The following is a 20,628-nucleotide window of genomic DNA, read 5'->3' as shown; positions in this document are numbered from 1 at the left end:
GCTGTCATAGCAAATAATGGAAACTGGAATAGAGTTATCATTCACCCACATGAGAAATATATCGGAATAACACATAAGTTGAAGTAAGGAAAAGATAATTTAAGTAAAATGCATATTCACAGCAGTATTACTCACAGTCAGTTCCGTGTTGCAGGTGATTGGAATGAGGCGTTTGACCTACATAGACAAATACAAGCATTGTTCACTTAATTCACCTAACTCCCTATTAGTTAATTTCATAACTTAGGAATTGATTGGTTTAAATGCAGTTTACTTTTGTTAGATGTTCATGCAATGCAAATGGATATCATTTACGGGTGTGAGACACCTCATCGATGGTCCGGACGTAGAGTAAATAACACAGGAAAGTAAAATGGAAGGCACCTACCAGCCGCACGTGAGGAGGTCCCTGGCAACACGTGTAGGACTCTCTCCGCACGTGCGCCACTACGTGCTTTTTAGGCAGAATGCCTCCCAATCTTCCCTTGTAATCCACATGAGCGGGCCCTCTTGCCGCACGTGCGCCAGTGCACTCCCGCATGTGCGAGCTCCCTTGCCGCACATGCGGTAACCAAATTTTTGCTCTGTTTTTGGGGTTCCAAATTCCTCAAAATCAAATCCAAAATCAACAAACTAAGGGCCAAGAATTAACAAACATGGTGTACAAACAATTTCCATGTTTAACTCAAGAATAAAACTTTAAATTCAAACCCAAGTTCCACAAACTCATATACAATTTCATGGTTAAAGAAAACAAAATCCTATGCCTATAATAATCCTATTCTTCAACGAAATTATGGGATTCTAAGGTAAAAACATGCATGACCAAGTAATCAAGCTTAAATTATGTTCCTCATGCTAAGATGTAGAGGGTTCCTCCCATTAGGGTTTATAACACAACCTACTATACCCAATTCCTTATTCCTTTCTCAAGTTCCGTGAATTAGGGAGTCATATGCACATAACTAGAAAGAATTCTTACCTTGATAACTTGATTTAGTGTAGTTGTTTCAAGTTCTCTTTTCCTCCTCTTCCTCTCTAGCCTTCTCTCAAGTTTTAGCACTCACACTCTCTTTCTCAAGTGATATCTCTCTCTCCTTCCCATTTGAGTTCAATATATATATATATATATACCAATTCTCTAACTTAGATTAACTAAATGAGAGTTACTTTAGCTAAATTGCTTAATTAATGTCACTATCGCCTATTTTAATTTAAGGTGCAACACCCCCACTCACTTAGTTCATTAACTAATTTTATAACTCTAGCGATTTAACGAATCAGACAGTTCTTTTCACAAAGGAACATATATGTTAATAGACACAATGCATAAAATAGACATATAAGGCTCTAATAAATGCATAATTCAGATTAATCATAAAACATCAACTAAGGGGAATGGCGGGTGTTACAGTCTCTCTCCCTTAAAGTGTTTGGTCCTCCAAACTTAGGTACCTTCTTCAGCAAAGAGTGCAGGGTCTAATGGAAACATTTTAGGGTACTTCGCTTGCATATCCCTTTCTCTTTCCCAAGTTGCATATAAACCACTGTGGTTCTGCCAATCCACCTTTACTAACAGAATTTCTTTATTTCTCAACTTTTTGATTCGACGACTAATAATCCGGAGGGGTCATTCTGCATACGTATAGTCATCATTCATAGGTATTTGAGTAGGTTCAACAATTTGTTGAGGGTCTAAAAGAGATTTTCTTAACATAGAAATCTGGAAAATGCTATGCATGTGTTCCATATCCGAATGTAGAGCTATTCAGTACGCCACTGGTCTCAGTTTCTCAATAATCTCATAGGGTCCAATGTATCGAGGTGCCAACTTACCCTTGACTCAGAAGCGAGTATGTCCCTTCATTGGTGTAACTTTGACAAATACATGGTTACCAACTTCATATCCTCTTTCCCGTCTACGCATGTCAGCATAGCTTTTCTGCCGGCTTTGTGCAGTTTTTAATTGTTGTTGAATCAACTTCACTTTCTCTGTAGTCTCTTCACAAGTTCGGGTCCCAGTAATGGTCTATCTCCAACTTCAGCCCAACAAATTGGTGACCTACATTTCCTGCCATATAGAGCCTCATAAGGTGCCATGTCAATGCTAGTGTGATAGTTATTTTTGTATGCAAATTCCACCAAAGGCAAATGTGTTTCCCAATTTCCTTGAAAATCCAACACACGCATTCGCAACATATCCTCCAGCGTCTGAAATGTTCTTTCTGATTGGCCATCGGTTTATGAATGGTATGCACTGCTCAACCTTACTTCAGTTCCCATTGCCTTTTGCAAGCTTTGCCAAAACCTTAAAGTAAACTTCAGATCTCTATCTGATATAATTGACACGGGGACTTCATACAGTTTCACAATTTCGTTCACATACAGGGTAGCCAATTTATCCACAACATATGTCGCCTTAACGGGTAGGAAATGAGCAGATTTTGTCAATCGATCTACAATTACCCAAATAGAATCCATACCCCTATTGGAGCGAGGCAAACCAACAACGAAATCCATTGTGATATGTTCCCATTTCCACTCCAGTATTGGCAATGGCTGAAGTAATCCTGCGCATTGTTGGTGTTCCGCCTTAACTTGTTAACATTGCAAACACTTAGATACAAACTCCGCAATTTCCCTTTTCATTCACGGCCACCAAAAATTTTCCTTTAGGTCTCGATACATTTTCGTATTTCCTGGATGAATAGAGAATTTGGAATTGTGAGCTTCTTGAAGAGTTCGTTTCTTCACGTCACTGTTGTTAGGGACACATAACCGTCCTTGAAATTTAAGTATGCCATCCTCAAAACTGAATCCCGGTCTAGGTTTGAATTCCCATCCGTCCACTATTTTCTTAAGGAACTCATCTTGTAACTATTTCTTTTTGATCCCTTCAACTAGTATTGGCTCATATACTACCGTTTCCTGTCTGGTGAGTAAACCGGCAAAGTTTCCCATAGATTTTCGACTAAGGGCATCAGCCACTGTGTTTGCTTTTCTAGGATGATACATAATTTGCAAATCGTAGTCCTTAATTAGCTCTAGCCACCTTCGTTGTCACATGTTGAGCTCCTTCTGAGTAAAGAAATATTTTAGACTTTAATGATCCGTATACACCTCACACATAGCCCTATACAAATAGTGGCACCAAATTTTCAATGCAAAAATCACTACAGCCAATTCTAGATCATGAGTCGGGTAACTCTTTTCATGCGATCTTAGCTGACAGGACGCATAAGCAATTACTTTTCCGTTTTGCATCAACACGCATCCCAAACCTTTATAGGAAGCATCACTGTAAATGGTAAAACCATCTGTGCCAGAGGGTAAAGTGAGAATCGGTGCTGTCACAGGTCTTGTCTTTAATTCTTGAAAAGCTGTTTCCCTTCGCTCAGTCCACTCGAATGATACTCCCTTTTGTGTCAATTGAGTGAGTTGAAAAGCAATCTTGGAAAAGTCCCTCACAAATCTGCGATAGTATCCAGCTAGACCCAAGAAACTACGAACTTCTGTTACATTCGTTGGTCTTGGCCAGTTTACAATAGCCTCTACTTTTTGTGGATCAACAGAAATACCCTCTTTCATTATTACATGCCCTAGAAATGTTACACTATCTAACCAAAATTCATATTTCGACAGCTTAGCATACAATTTCTTCTCCCTCAACATTTGAAGAGTAAGTCTCAAGTGGTGTTCGTGCTCTTCCTGGCTTTTAGAGTATATCAGAATATCATCGATAAAAACTACAATGAACTCATCAAGAAATGGCTTAAAAACTCTGTTCATAAGATCCATAAAAGCAGCTGGTGCATTCGTAACCCCAAAAGGCATAATGAGGAATTCATAATGATCGTATCTTGTTTGAAAGGCAATCTTCTCCACATCCTCCGCTTTCACTTTTAGTTGATGGTATCCAGACCGCAAGTCGATTTTTGAAAATACCTGTGCCCTTTGTAGTTGGTCAAACAGATCATCAATACGTGGTAACGGGTACTTATTTTTGATTGTCACTTTATTCAATTCCTAGTAGTCAATACAGAGCCTTAAGGATCCATCCTTCTTCTTGACAAATAGTACTGGAGCACCCCACGAAAAGACACTAGGCCTGATAAATTTCTTAATTAGCGATTCTTGTAATTGAGTTTTCAACTCTTTTAATTCGGTAGTTGACATCCGATATGGGGTCTTAGAAATTGGTTGGGTACCTGGGACTATCTCAATGGTGAACTTGATTTCTCTATCAATTAAATCCCCGGACAAGTCATCTGGAAACACATCTGGAAATTCTTTCACCACGGGAATACTACTCACATCCAGTTTAGCAATAGTAGACACTGTTAGTACCGAACATAGAAACCCCTTGCACCCTTTATTAATCAGTTTATTCGCTTTCATAGAGGAAATCAAATATGGGAGAGATATAACACTATTCCCATTAAATGTAAGTTCAGGCCCTTCAGGTAAATGAAACATAACTTGTTTGGTTGAGCAATCAATTGTAGCGCAATACTTCGCTAGCCAATCCATTCCCAATATACCATCAAAACATGCAATGTCTAAAGGTAACAAATCCACATACAAATTCATGTCTCCAATGATAATCTCACATGCAGGATACACAGATGTACAGCTCATAGTTTCCCCTGCCAGAGAGGTGACAACTAAGATGTAATTCCTTGGTTTCAAAGGCCTAGATAATTTTGGAGCAAAAGCATAAGACATGAAAGAATGTGTAGATCCCGAATCAATTAACACATGAGCATTCTGAGAACAGATAGGAAGAATACCTGACACAACCGTCTCTGTGGTCTACACATCACCCGGAACCAATGCAAAAACCTGTCCTTGCTTTAAAGTTTCTTTGCATGTAGCTGCTTTCGAATTTACCCTTGGTGTTGACACTGATACAGTTGAGTTAGCCCTAGATTGGCTTGGGCTTTGAGACACTAAAGGACAATCCTTAATCATATGGCCTGTTTTTCCACACCAGAAGCATGCACCGGAAATCCTGCGACAAACTCCTTTATGCCTTTTCCCACACTCCAGGCAAATGGGTGTGTCATTCCCCTGGTGGAGTATTGAAGTTGCTTCGACCCTTCTTAAAATTAGATCCCGGCGTTTTCCCTTTCCATTCACCCACTGGTGCCCTTGCTTGTCTTAGTGCGGCTACATTCGCCTCAGCTATGATGGATCTATCCAAAACATCAACATATTTTTCTAATTTGAGTACATTAACTCGATCCAGAACTTCAACATCCAAACCGCCTTCAAACTTTCTAGCTTTCTTATACTCAGTGTCTACCATATGTGGCGCATAGCACACAAGCTCAGTAAACTTAGCTTCATATTCCGCTACTGTCATAGTACATTGCTTCAACTGTTCAAATTCTGTCACCTTGCAGTCTCTCACACACTGTGGAAAATATTTTTCATAAAAAACTTCTTTAAACTATGCCCAAGCCATCGTAGTCTGCTGATTCCGAACAAGCATCCACCATCTTCTCACTTCTTCTTGCAAAGTGAAGGTTGCTAGCGAAACTTTTTGTTCTTCAATACATGGGAATACCTCAAATAACTTTTCAATCTCCAAAATCCAAGCTTCAGCTTTTAGCGGTTCATGGCCTCCCCAAAAGGTAGGCAGTTTCAACTTATTAAACTTCTGTGTCAAGGTAATGATGTCACCGTTATTAGGTGGCTCCACCAAAGTTGGTGGCGGAGGTGGAGGTGGGAAGGGTTGTCTTTGTTGTTGTCTCAGTGCTTCTGTCAACAACTCCACCATTCGCTCTAATCGATCCATTCTTGCATTGAAAGACTCAAATGTCTCTACAGGTCTTGTGTTTTCCATCGGCTAGCCACATAAAGAGAATAATAATAAACATAGGACATATGAAGTTTATACATGCATGATCACCACAAAGGCATAGCAGATACACCACACACACAAACATGTAGAAAATATGCCCTAATCCCTTCTCTAGGACATTCTATAGCTCATTTGGACCCGTGTGTACGGTACAACTCGTGCTCTAGTACCACTCTGTCACGGCCCAACCTGCCTCTATAGGTTTAGTGCCGCAACCAGCCAATAATCTGCGATTACCGAAGGCCTAACTGAATAAAGCAAATAAATGGAGCTAGCAAAAGCTATTATGTAAGAAACCAAACGTCCAATGAGCGGTGCATTTAAATGAGGCAAAAGACATTGCTATATATATATATACATATATACACGCAGAAGTACAACCTGCTATTACAAGTTTGTCCAAAAAGACAATCAAAAGGGAAAAAGTTACTCCCATTAACAACAATTATGACGCTAGTGACAACCTGACCAAAACACATGAGTGCATAACAAAATGGTGAACTCCGGCCACACCAAAACTTAGGTAGATAGGAACCTCGCGGTGAGGCACGGTGGTTAGCTTGAAAAAACCAGAGTAAGATCGGCGTCACTACGTACTTTCCTGAGCTGGATCACCTACATAGTATACCAAAATGTGAGCTAGGGCCCAGTGAGTAACATTGAATAAAGAGACTATGAATGATAATTATAACATAAAATGAAACACATGCTAAGCAGGTTCATACGATATTTGAGAAGCATAACATTTCGCGTAGTATATTCAAAAATAGTAAATACAGACGGTCTAGAAGACCGAACAGACGGTCATGACAACTGGACAGGTAGTCAGGAAGACCGAACAGATGGTCATAAAGACCGAAGATCAGATATGATAGTTGTTGCCATATTAAGCAGAAGTTCCATGAAATGGAACTAACTGAACTGTACTTATACGAAGGGGTGCTAGGGTTGTCATAGAAAATAATGGAAACTGGAATAGAGTTATTATTCACCCACATGAGAAATATATCGGAATAACGCATAAGTTGAAGTAAGGAAAAGATAATTTAAGTAAAATGCATATTCACAGTAGTATTACTCACAGTCAGTTCCGTGTTGCAGGTGATTGGAATAAAGCGTTTGACCTACATAGACAAATACAACCGTTGTTCACTTAATTCACCCAACTCCCTATTAGTTAATTTCATAACTTAGGAATTGATTGGTTTAAATGCAGTTTACTTTTGTTAGATGTTCATGCAATGCAAATGGATATCATTTATGAGTGTGAGACACCTTATCGATGGTCCGGACATGGAGTAAATAACACAGGAAAGTGAAATGGAAGGCACCTACCAGCCGCACATGAGGAGGTCCCTGGCCGCACTTGCGGGACTCTCTCCGCATGTACGCCACACGTGTGCCACTACGTGCTTTTTAGGCAGAAGGCCTTCCAATCTTCCCCTGTAATCCGCACATGTGGGCCCTCTTGCCACACGTGCGCCAGTGCACTCCCGCACGTGTGGGCTCCCTTGCCGCACGTGCGATAACCGAATTTTTGCTCTGTTTTTGGGGTTCCAAATTCCTCAAAATCAAATCCAAAATCAACAAACTAAAGGCCAAGAATTAACAAACATGGTGTACAAACAATTTCCATGTTTAACTTAAGAATAAAACTTTAAATTCAAACCCAAGTTCCAATGACTCAGATACAATTTCATGGTTAAAGAAAACAAAATCCTATGCCTATAATAATCCTATTCTTCAACAAAATTATGGGATTCTAAGGTAAAAACGTGCATGGCCAAGTAACTAAGCTTAAATTATGTTCCTCATGCTGAGATGTAGAGGTTCCTCCTATTAGGGTTTATAACACAACCTACTCTACCCAATTTCTCATTCCTTCCTCAAGTTCCATGAATTAGGGAGTCACATGCACATAACTAGAAAGAATTCTTACCTTGATGACTTGATTTAGTGTAATTGTTTCAAGTTATCTTCTCCTCCTCTTCCTCTCTAGCCTTCTCTCAAGTTTTAGCACTCACACTCTCTTTCTCAAGTGATATCTCTCTCTCATTTCCATTTGAGTTCAATATATATATATATATATACCAATTCTCTAACTTAGATTAACTAAATGAGAGTTACTTTAGCTAAATTGATTAATTAATTTCACTATCACCTATTTTAATTTAAGGTGCAACACCCCCACTCACTTAGTTCATTAACTAATTTTATAACTCTAGCTATTTAACGATTCAGACAGGTCTTTTCACAAAGGAACATATCTGTTAATAGACACAATGTATAAAATAGACATATAAGGCTCGAATAAATGCATAATTCAGATTAATCATAAAAGTAATCATAAAACAACAACTAAGGGGAAAGGCGGGTGTTACAGATACTCTCTTTCTGGAGTAGGAGTAGAAGACTGGGCCTGACTGGGCACAGGTGAAGTCAAAGGTGACTATTGAATCGGTGAATTATGCCTGATCCTCCTCCGTCTGGTAACCGGTGGAAGTGAAACAAACACCGGCTGTCCCCTGGCAAGATCCCTGGATCTACAAATCCTTCTCACACGGGTCCAGAGTGCTTAGGGGGTAACAGAATTGTCCGAAGCAATGATGAAAAACTACCTTGCAAAAAGAAATAAAGCAAAAGAAAAACAAAAATTAGAAACCGCACAACACCTCTGCTTAGATTCTAATTAGTACACTGATGTAATCAAAGCCGTAGAACCATGCTCAATACTGAAGTATGCCTCCCAAAAACTGATACCCAAACTTGCAACTGATACATACATTCTTGTAGAGTCTCACTCTAAAAGCATATAACAGTCAAGTGAGAGCCAAAAACCCCTCTAATGGGATAGGGTTACCCTGTCCTAGTTTCGTCAGAAACTAGGATTTACTATGCAAAACAAGCGGTTTCACACAATCCTGCATTCGGGTAAGCATCTTGTCCTAATTTGGAACAATCTCTATGGTTTTCGATATGCAACTAGATCGATTGGTCAAAAAGAGTACCTCAACAAGACTACCTAATATACCTCTCACACCTAACACCGAGAAGTGAAAGGAGGATCAAACGGTACAACGGTAGTCTAGATTCAAGGGTTGTGTTCCCATCGTGGTAGAGCCTGTAACCGGTGAGCCTTTTGGAAAGCTTTTCCAAGCGAGCCTCCAGCAAACCGTTCAGGAATAGCAGATGGCAAACACTGTGACTTAGGTGCACCGATGCAAATGTAAATGCAAAGAAACACATAAGTGTAAATAAAAAGTCATATCATGAGTTCAAGTCAAGTTCTCTAAATCCCCAGCAGAGTCACCAGAAACTATAGCTCGGCTTTTTTGCACCCCCTTTCGGAAGTTTGAAAGAAAGCCCTACAGTTGAGACTCCCATGGTTTTGAATCTAATCTCACAAGTGCAATGTGAAACTGATAAACACCAAAGAATCCAAATCCGGCAAATCGTTTTGAAAAATTGATTTTGAATCAAAATGCCAAAATTAGACTGCTTTTCCAGATACAGAGTCGCTACCTAGATATTTTATTTTTGGGAAAATTTAGGAAACCCATGACTCATGCCAAAGGCCACGTGCCCGTCATCACCAAAGTTGTCTCACCTCATGAACTTAGGTACGAGAGGGGAAGGTCATGAATTGAGCACCCCCGCTCGCCCAATCAAAGATCGGCCTCTACTAATCATGATATGATATTTTATAAACATTATGTGCTCTTATTTTGATTATTAAGCTAGCTTTACTATGTGATGCGCACAAGAAAATATAGACTAGTTTGCTCAATTTGGAACAATTCAACTTATGTTTGTTTGTAAAAATGGTTTGTATTTGCCATCTCAAGTGGGCTTAAAGATTGTGAATTTGTCACCAAACATAGTGGGCTTAAAACATGATTTTCCACTCAACAAAGTAGGCTTAAAATGCACATTCGTTGAATTGTTCCAATTCAAACAACAAGCCTTTATCCGCAGTCATTCATGCAGTGTAGCATTTAAGCACAGAGCCTCATTGCAAGCATGCTAATCATGGAAACATTCACACTTATACAAGTATACTAAGGCGTAAAAACTCACCTAGTACTCCAAGCTAGGAAAACATAAGTTAGAAAAATATGAATGATCCCTAACTATGTTAAGTGTCTAATGGAATACATGCAAAGAATGCGATTAATAGGCTCGGCTACTAATATGGTATATGAAGTGATTTTGATAACATGCAGTTAAACACATATTCAAAGAAGTATTGAAATGACGATGCAATTTGAATGATGTGCCGAGCCTCGATACATGCAATACGAATGAATCATAAGGCATGCTAATCGAAACATGTCCCTAATCTACCATCGAAAGCAATTAAATAAAAGAGAGAAAGGCGTGGGGTTAGAAGACATACACACACAAGCACACTTATTACAATATTACGCCTTCGCGAAGGAGGGTCCGAATGAATAAACTAACCAACTAGCTAACTAGGCTAATTAAGTTAACTAATTATTACACTTAAAAGGAGTAACTAACTATTCTAAGCTAATTAAGTAAAACAAATAAATAATTAACTATCTAAGTTAATTAAATATTACAAAACAATTATGCCATGATTACATCACTTGCAAGCATTAGCTACAACTAAATCAACTAAAAAGGCCTCAGGAAATGAGGGATGCATGCATGCTCGATTTTTCACCCGAAAGGCTACTGTTTTGCTGCTGCAAGCCTCTGTTGCACAGAAGCACTTACACTTTCTCCTTCTCTAGATCAACTCTGTTTTGCTTCAAGAGCACACTATTGAATTTGCATTGGTGGCCAACAAGGGGGCTGATCGGCCACTGCTGATGGTCGGTCGGTCAACAATGGTGGCCGGTCGGCTACTGGTAGTGGCCGTCAACCACCACTGGCTTGGACTTCCTTACTGCAACAGAGAGCAAACAGAGCAAAACAGTGTACTTTTTAAAGGTTTGTTTGTACTGTTACCCTCCTTATCATCAAAGAAGTTCAAAGGAGTGATACTACTGGCTCTTAAACCATCAACCAAGCAATTTCATTGCATGATGGTCAAAGAATCAAGTTTGTACAAGTTTAATGAATGCAAAACAAGACTCAAATGACCATCACCCTATCATGCATGATCAAGGGCAATGGAGACCTAGGAGAATGGCACATTTCATCACTTTTGAGTATGAAATGTCCCATTTTCCTTGTGTTCAAATTAACATCCGATTTGAACACATGCAATGCAACACAAAGAATGCTTATCTTGCCTCTTTTACTTGTCAATTTTGTTTACACATTTTAATTACCCAATCATTCTTTAATCAATTAGTCCATTGGTGAGTGTCTTCTAAGGTGAAAGAAGTGTCAACCAAGGGATAGTTTAAAGCATGAGAGAAGCTTCACGCCGTTGGTAATGAACCCTCAAAGGAGGATTAAACCATTAAGCATGAGCCTCAATCTCAAGCTTAAACAACCCTAAGGTTGAAACAACCCTTAAAGCAAATCAAAAAGTGAAGAAATGAGGGAGATTGCAGAGATTATAAGTGCTAAAATTAGATGAGAAAAAGCACTAAAACATGCAATCAACTCAAACTAATAGTGATTAAAGTCTTAAAACACCAAGCTAGTGAAAGGACTTACACTACAACTATGCAAAACAAGACTCAAAAGGCCCCAAACAGCCAAAACAGTGGCAAAACAGCTCAAAAGAGAGCGTAAAACATGCTAGACTTGAGCCACAAAAAGCTAAAACATTAAGCTAATACATGGGGCTAACTAGGCATGCAAACAAGACATAAGGAGGGGAGGCTAACCCCTCCAATTTTGAACTTCAAAATGAGTTTTTTGCCACTGAAAAACCTTGGAAATGCAGTGGTTAAAAGGCCCAAAAAAGTTGGTTTGAAAGTGATGAACAAAGGTATAAAAGCTTTACAAGCAAAGAAGCAAGAAGGGTGAAACACCCCTTAATTGAAAATGGCCTCAAACCAATACTTTTAAGTCATAAAAACAGAGCTTTTTACAGTTCAAAATCAGCCTCAAAACAATTGAAAAAGATGGCAAAGCAAGGATTCAAAACAAGTGCAGAGAGAAAGTGTTATACCTCTTGAAGAGAAGACACAATTTGGCCAACATCCAAGCCAAAAACCTCCTCCTAGAGCTCAAAACAAGTCCCAAGCTATCTCAGCTCAAAAACTAGTAACTTCTATCAAGGGTGTATAGGCAAAAATGTAGGATTTGTGAACAAATATGTATAAAATTACAAGAGAGAGAGAGAGGAGTCTAGAGAGAGAGAGAGAATTTTGTTCCAAATTTTCTAACCCTCCAAAATGGGGGAGGAACCCCCCTATATATAGAAAAACAAGCCTTGAGCTTAGAAACATCCCACCATACACGTTTAGGGAGATACAGCTCAATGTACCAACAGCTGGCACAGTTGTCAACAAATATTTGGAAAAAGACACTGGTGGCTGTCGGCCACCACCACACCAATGGCCGACAACCATGAACCATGGCCAACAGCCTATGGTGGTGGCCGACATGTCACCACAAATTCTAGGCTTGAAACAACACGGTTTTGGTCCAAAACAAAGCACAAAAAGGACAAGCTAAAAAGGCTCAAAGGCAGGTTGTTCCACCGAGGACTTCGGGCACTCAAAGCAAACAAATGAAATCGTAATCATTGAGTGCACAAGCGATGACATCTAAGTCTTGAGGTCGGTCAAAAATGGGGTGTCTACAGGTAGGTTATAAGTCTCAAAAGAAAGAAAAATGTGATTTATTTTGCTTATTGCATGACTATTTTATTAATGAGATTTTCAAAATTTGTATAATCATTTCTTTGGTCTTATAACATACTAATTTAGTGTATATGTCAATTTTGTTGGTTTTCCTTGCCGTTGTCATGTCTTCTGTTATTTGAGCTATAGGATGGTAAGAATGTGGTGGTGGAGAAACCCTCAGATGATGATATTGAGTCCTTTTTGTCAAGTTGCATTGATGATGCGGACATTAAGAATAAATCTTTCACCAAGTTACAACGACGCTCTACAGGCATAACAGCTGAAGCCAAGAATGGTATGTGAATACTACTGAACTTGTAGATTGCACTGCAGATGATTCATTCTGCATATACACGTCCATCACTTTTGCACACATTAAGCACATTAGATAAAAAAAATAAAAATAAAAATAAGAAAACATTGTAGATTTATACATAGTAATCCCTCCCTTTTAAACTTTTAGAAATCAATGTTATATGTTGCATTTTAGATCATTTCTTTCACTTTTTATTTTCCTTTTCCTCTCTTCTCTCCTCAACTCTGAAAACACTAAATTTTTCTCTCTAAATGTCTTACTTTTCACCAAGATCCAAGCCTAAACCTCATGTAAAAGATGAAGACTACATGGAGATCTTGATTTATATCAATTGGACTTAGATTTCATGAAGAGTTCTTCTTGAACCTTGCTTCTTTGCTCTCATTCTTGAGGTAGGGGATTCTCTCAACTCTATATATTTATGATTTGTATGATTTTGTAACATTTTGGGGTTATGGGTTGTTATGAGTCAGAAAATTTTGATGAAAAGTGGTTAATGCACAAAAAAATAGGGGTTTCACTCAATCTTAAAATGTTTTGACATGTTGAGGAATAATAATTGATGATTTGAGGATTTAATGAAGAAATAAGGAAAACCCCCCAATTTTCTTAAAAACCTAGATTTGGGGTTTTGCTTTTAAAAGAAGGTTTGAACTAATTGGTACTTTACGTTGAAATTTCAATTGATTTTCTTTGAATATATGTGAGTGGGATGAATTTTGATTTATGATGATATTATTGAGGATTCAAGGAAGTTGAATCGTGTGGAAACTTGAGAATGTTAGAAGTATGTAAGTTAATATTTCGTATGAAATTAGTGTTGGTAATGAGGAAGACTTGGAGTCATGGAAATGAGAATATTTCATTAATTTTTACTTGCGGAATTCTTATGCAATTAAATTGAACCTTTAGGCAAATTAGAATATTTGCAAACTCATGCATTGCATTGCATTCTCATGGCGTTGGTCTAAGTGTCAAGTGATTTAAAGGTGAGTGTGTGTGTGTGTGTGTGTTTTGGAAACACGTTGCGTGTGTTGAGGTGCCCAATTTTCCATTCGTGCTCAAAGGATAGAAAATGTGGGAATGTTATTGGTATATTGTTAAGGTGCCCAATTGCTCTTCCGTGCTCAGAGGCAAGAAAATGTGGGAATGTTATCGGTATATTATTAAGGTGCCTAATTGCCCTTCCGTACTAAACGCTGATAAATGTGGAAGATACGGTTGAATAGATTGTTGGGTGTCCAATTGCCCCTCCGTGCTTAGTGGCCGATAAATATGGAGATGTTTTCAAAATGAAATAGGTTTCCAATTCGTGCTCGGTGGTCGGTAAATGTAAAGATATTTTAAAAATGTAATTGGGTGTCCAATTGCCCATCCATGCATAATGCTAGTGGAAATGGTTTCTTGGAAATGTGTTAGGTACCTACTTGCCATTCCGTACTTGGTGACCAGTAAATGTAGGGGTGATTGAAATATGTGTTGTGGATTTTCATTACCAAATGAGAACTTCTCGAGTATGATAAAGGTTAAAGAGTTTGGGTCAAACATGGGTTTTAAATTATACATTGAGCATTAGAGTTTCAAAACAAAGTCAAAGTATTAGGCATGGCATAGCATCACATGAACATAATCATATCGAACATTTATACATTGTGTTTAGTTTATTTCTTACTGGGTGTAAAAGCTCACTCGCTTTTATGGGCTGGATATCCAAAGTTCTAGGTGATGTGCCTCCAACCTATTGCGAAGCAAGTGGAGTTCTAGATGGAGCACTAAAACTCCTTTTGATGTTACTTTGTTTACAGCTATCTAGCTTACTTGCCAAGATAGGACTTTGTTTTGTTGTGATCAAGGCCTTTTGCCTTGAAAAGTGTAAACCCCTATGGCAATTTGATGTATATTTTATAGTTCCGTGTATTGTAAACTAATGTAAGTACCTTAATGAAGAATTTGTTTGATGAGTTTTAGCTCATAAGATTGTTGTCTTTTATTTCTTCTTCACATTAATGTTATGGAATTGGGTAATAGTAATGGTTTGGTAATCTATAAAATGGTATAGAAATATCGAGGCGTGACACTCCAGCTCATCTACCATCTCACCACTGTAGCCCGCATCCCACATTCTTCATCTTCTTCTTCCTCTTACCAAACCCATAGCCAATGCCACCATCGTGAGCCCCATTTTCTCTCGTAATCTCAATCTTGATTTCGCCACCAACACCCAACCACTATCGTCAGTCGTTGTGCCATAGCAGTCCATCTGCTACCATCGCGAGACTCTTCTCTCTCGATTCACATTGCACAAGCAAACCCTAGATATGCAACCATTGTCGCTCTTTGATTGAAAGAAGAGGAAGAGAAACTGCGGGGGTGGAAAATGAAGAGGAGAGAGTGGTGGAGGAAAGTCAGAGAGGGGCGGTGAGGGAGGTCATGGTGACTGCCGGCATTGGGAAGTGACAGGGAGGGGTGGGTTGCGATGGAGGTATGAAAATAAGGACTGAGAGTGGTGTAAGGAAATCGGATAGAGGCGGCTGGAGGTGGGAAAAGGGGGATGGTGGCAATCGAATGTGGTGGTGACTGCCTGAGGTGATAAGGATGGGATTGAGATTAGGGTAAGAGTTAGGGTTAGGGTTTGGGAAATTAGGGTTTGAAGATTAGTGATATGGTTAAAAATGGAATTTTATGTTGGGACAAAATTGGAATGAAAAAAATATAGGAGTTGGGGGGTTCTAAGAAAAACGGTATGGATAAATAGCAACCGTCTTACTAAATTAGTCATAAGTGCCAAAATAACCCGTTTACCCTTTATGCTCAAAATTACTATTTAAATCCTAATAAAAAAAAAGAACTTATTTTAATATATTAAACATAATTTTAAGCATTCATGGCATGAAATCTGATCAAAATACATCAAATTAGCCATAGTAAGTAAAACTAGTTTCAAATATCTATAGAAAATCAACAATACATCAAAATCATGTCATCTTTTAAATATTATCATAAATGACCATAATCTATCCAAAGATCCTTTTTTTCCATTTTTCCTACACTATTTCAATTACTAATTTTTGAAGTTGACCAAAAATTACGACAATGATATCAAAATGATAAATATGTTTTAAGAATTACACTTTTTAGGGTTTTAAGTCTATACATACATTTTCTAACATGAGCCATAAGTAACCAAATTAAACTAAGCCTTTGGTCCCAATCAATGCATTTGGATCCTCTAGAGTGATTGTGCGAACTGATCCTATAGAGTGATTGTTAATGGCGCGACACATGTCTTACTTATGGAACCAAGGCCTGAGATGACTCGCTTATCAAAACGGCGTCGTTTTGATAAGAGAAAACAAAAAATAAATAAATATTTTGAGTTTCAGTCGATTGAGAGAGAGAAGAGAGAAAGATAAAGGAAAAAGAGATAAGGGACTGAAGAATGAGAAGCTCATTGCATCGCAGCCAATGGATCATTGTCTTTATGAAATTCGTAAATGGAGACTCAGAGAATCGTAGAATTTCCTCACAAAACATGGATAAACGTGCCAGCTTCCAAAGTCATACATATATATATACATTTATGTCTATATCTTTACCTTTTTGCTTGAATTTGTTATACATGATTGAAATATGCTTAATTGTTTCTCTTAATTTACATCCCTATCTCTATCTCTGTGTGTTTCTCTCTTGAATTTTGTGGAAATTTGACTCAGATTTGGCAACAATTTTGTATATTTTTTGAAATGTGGATCTCTTGGTTTTGCAATTTGGCATTTTTGTTTTTTCAAGCATGGATTTTTAACCAATATTTTTCATTATTTTACCCCAGGTTGATCTCGTGAATCTTTGTAGATGAAGGGCTAAAGAAGGAGAAGCTCCCTGAGTCACCGCTACCCCGTCAACGCCGTCACTCTCCTCTTGCTCTTTCTTTCCCTTTATGTCAATCGACTGAAACTCTTCTTTTTTCTTTTTTCTTTTTTGGTTTCATAAGTGAGACAGGTGTTGTGCCCACAACAATTACTCTAGAGGATCGCTTCACACAATCACTTTAGAGGATCCAAATGCCCAAACAAGTGGAAAAATATTTTGAGAAAAGAAATTCTAATATGTTCTTTGTAGGAATTTCAAGCCAAAAAAACAATAGATTATGGATAAAATGAAAAATAATAACTCACTAATGAAATAGGCATGGATTCATCAACCATAAGCATAAAATCCTAGTATAGACATCCTAGCATGCTCTTATATACAAGTGAGTAGAAAGAATCCTTGCCAAGGAGAAGAAAAACCAAAGGATGAAGACCTAAGGAAGAGGATTCGCTCCAAGCTCCAGCATTCCCAAGTAGCTCCACCAAGCACACTCAATCTCTTTTAATTACTCTAGGCAACTCCTTATCACTCTCACACACAAAGAAATGACCAAGGATCTATGGGAAAGATCCAAGTCAAACCTTGAAGCTCCAAAAATAAAGGAATGAAGAGTAAAAGAATTGAAAGATAAAGGGAGAAATGCCACAGGTTGGGAAAGAGAGGGGACAGATATATATTTTTTATTGGTCTTCCAAATGTAGACTTCAAAATTTAAAAGTCTTGATTCTTAAGATTTAAACAAGTTTCAATCCAATGGCCCAAAATGATCAAGACAAGCTCCAAGTGATCACAATCATCCACATATGTCATCTTTTACATAAACACCCTTTATACATATATAAACATCATTACTACACTCATTAGTGCATATCTTACACAATTAGTGTCATGGTTCAAATGCCTAGTAAATGTGTAAGAAAGATTAATAGTGTGTAGCCACAAAAATGGCAAAGAGAGACATGTGATGAGAAGAGAGATGAGAACTTAAGGGAGGGTAGGTGGGCCTTTGTCTTATTGTATAATGGCCTCAAAATTCAAATATTCAAAATATCTCAAACCTTTCATGCAATTATGCAACCTTATAGTCCCTGATGTGCAATTAATTATTCTAAACCCTGGTTAACAACAAAATGATGTTATTATCATTGAGAAAGTTGTCTATTGGGTTTAGAATGTCTTTCCCTCTAATCCTAAGCTATAACAAAAAGCCATTCATGTGTATCAATTACGTAACTTGTATAATTAAATTAATCAAGAATAGGAATAAATAAGAGGTTTGGGTCTTAATTATAATTAAGTAAAGTTCAACTTTTCCCTTGACATTACATTTGTCTTGTGATCCATGACGGTGTTGCTTATACTATAGTATCACTCCATTGCTAGGAAGGTTTTGTTAATGGTTTAGAAATAAGTGATTCACTTAGGTGGTGTTTGATAAAGTGGAAAATTAAAGACTAAAAATTAAGCATTGAAAACTTAATGTTGAATTTTTAAGTTGAAAAACAGTTTGATAAATATTTAAGTGTTGAACTAAAAATAAGTTGTTTGATATTATAAGATCAAATTTGAAATTTACTATTTTCAAATTGTATATTTTAGTTTTTATATTATGATGGTAATGGTGGCGGTGGTAGCGACAGTAGTGGTAGTAAAATGATGGCGGTGTTTATGATAACAATGACAATGATGATGAAGGCGGCGGTGGTGGTAATGGTAGCGGTAGAGATAGTAGTGATAGTAAAATGATAGTGGTAATTATGACAACAATGACAATGGCTATGAAAGTGGTGGTAGTAATGTAGTAGTGATGGTGGTGGTGACAACGGAGGTAGTGGTAGCTGTAGCGATGGTGGTGGTGATGGTAGTAGTTGTGGTAGTGGCGGTGGCGATGGCGGTGGCATTAATACGTGGAGTGCAACTGTAGTAATGGTAACAATGGAAACAGAGGAGAAGTGAAGATTGAGAACCAAGAACTACTTAAGAGTGAACATTTTCATTAATTAACATCGATTATCACAACGGTTGGAGAGATTAGAGCAATGTGGTCCATAGAATTAAAATGAGGTAGCTTAAGTGGAGAGATTAGAGCAGATGTGGTCCTAGATTAAAAGGAAAGTTCTATAGAACGGCTATTAGAGCAGATGTGGTCCTAAATTAAAAAAAAAGTTCTATAGAATGACTATTAGACCAACAATGTTGTATTTGACAGAATGTTGGACAACTAAGAAATAACATATAAATAAGATGAGTGTTACTCAGATGAGGATCTTAAAGTGGATGTGTGACAAAGACTAAAAAAGACAGAGTTAGGAATGAGTATATTCGTGAATGGGTAAGAGTAGCACCGATAGAAGATAAGTTGAGAGAGAATAGATTGAGATGGTTTAGTCATATACAACGGAAACCAATAGAGACAGTAGTGAAGAGTTGCGATATAGTGACGATATAGGGAAATGTTAGGGGAAGGGGCAAACTTATATTTACGTGGGCTAGTGTAGTAAATAGAGATATGAATCTCCTTAGCCTTCGTTTGGTTCTCTCATTGGAGCTAAAAAAGCACAAAAAGATAAAATACGCTATATAAGCCAATAAGACAAAATATTACTTTTTACCCATAATCATTACACTTTTTCTCTCACAAAAGTCAAAAAAATCCCAAAACAAAAACCAAACGAGGCTAAAAAAGCCAAGTTAAAAAAGTCCCAACACAAAAAAGTTGGCTATATTAGCCAATGCCAAACAACCCCTTAATTTAACTAACCAAATGGTTTTTGATAGAGTTGAGTGGAGAAGAAAGATTCATATAGCCGACTTCATTTGACGGGACTTAAGGCTTGGTTTGGTTTGGTTTGATTTATCCTCTGGTATGATTCTCTCTAGGGTGATGGTAGAGTAGACGAAATAATGTAGTTTGGTCAAGCCCTGACCCCCTAAAAAAAAGAGGAAAAATCACCTAAACTAACGCTAGCGGTTTAGGTAGAGAGAGAGAGAGAGCACAGATGATGAAGAAGAGACAAAGGAGACCAGTGAATGAAGAAAGCTAGATATCGGCAACCATTGTCAGAGTCCTTCGCTTCTCTATCGGTAGCCATTACCAACAAACGAAGTTCTTCAAAGTCCTTAGCTTCTCTCTCCGGCTGTGACCAGCAAACTACGCAAACGGAGCTCTCACCTCTCTCTCTGACTGGAGCTCTCGCACTTTTCCTTCCCACCGCCTAATTTCAGGTACATGTCTAGATATTAGGGTTTTGAGTTTTGATTTAGTGCTTTTCAATTTCAATATTAGAGTTTATGGTTTTTCAATTTCAAAAATTAGGGATTTTCAAATTTTGGGTGTTGACATTAACAAAATCTAGCTGGCTCAAACTGATTTGATTAGAAACTTTTTTCCTTTTATTTTATGATATTTGTTATGTTAATGTAGTGGGTATTATAATGTAGTTCAGTTTATTACATATATTTTTTTCTTCTAATATTTGAATTGCATATGTATAATCTTTTTTTCTTTTCATTTTTGGTTAAATTTTTTCTGGGTGGGGGGATTTGCTTTACAGTTGCAGGGTAGCTATTAATTAAAATGTCACTATGACAGTTTGATTTGATTAAGCAATTCTATGACTTAACTATGTTTGCAGTTAATCCATTTGAGTTATATATCATGGTTATTCATATGTTCGGTACCATTAGAACCCGACACTTTTAGGCCAATCAAGTATGTTCATAGTTCATATGCTTCCATGGATGCAGTGTCATTAAGAGGATAGGCGCACTAAGGTTTCCTGAGGCCTAGGCGCAAGGCAAAG

The 20,628-nt window shown here is 37.8% G+C and overlaps 1 protein-coding gene across 1 annotated transcript; it reads right to left on the bottom strand.

The window, feature by feature from the left end:
* Nucleotides 1-4,026: 4,026 nt before the first annotated feature.
* On the bottom strand, nucleotides 4,027-4,725 carry LOC145800651 (uncharacterized). The gene has a single exon (XM_082890368.1). The coding sequence runs from the start codon at nucleotides 4,723-4,725 to the stop codon at nucleotides 4,027-4,029; it is 699 nt and encodes a 232-aa protein (XP_082746494.1).
* Nucleotides 4,726-20,628: the final 15,903 nt, after the last annotated feature.

Source organism: Camellia sinensis, chromosome 10 (genome assembly GCF_055761805.1).
Source record: "Camellia sinensis isolate YWXY chromosome 10, ASM5576180v1, whole genome shotgun sequence".
Taxonomy (NCBI): Eukaryota; Viridiplantae; Streptophyta; class Magnoliopsida; order Ericales; family Theaceae; genus Camellia; species Camellia sinensis.
This window is presented reverse-complemented; position numbering and strand designations above follow the sequence as displayed.

What these genes read in the sequence shown, in the direction of transcription:
- LOC145800651 (XM_082890368.1), bottom strand. Translation starts at nt 4,725, where the DNA reads ATGTCTTATGCTTTTGCTCCAAAATTATCTAGGCCTTTGAAACCAAGG.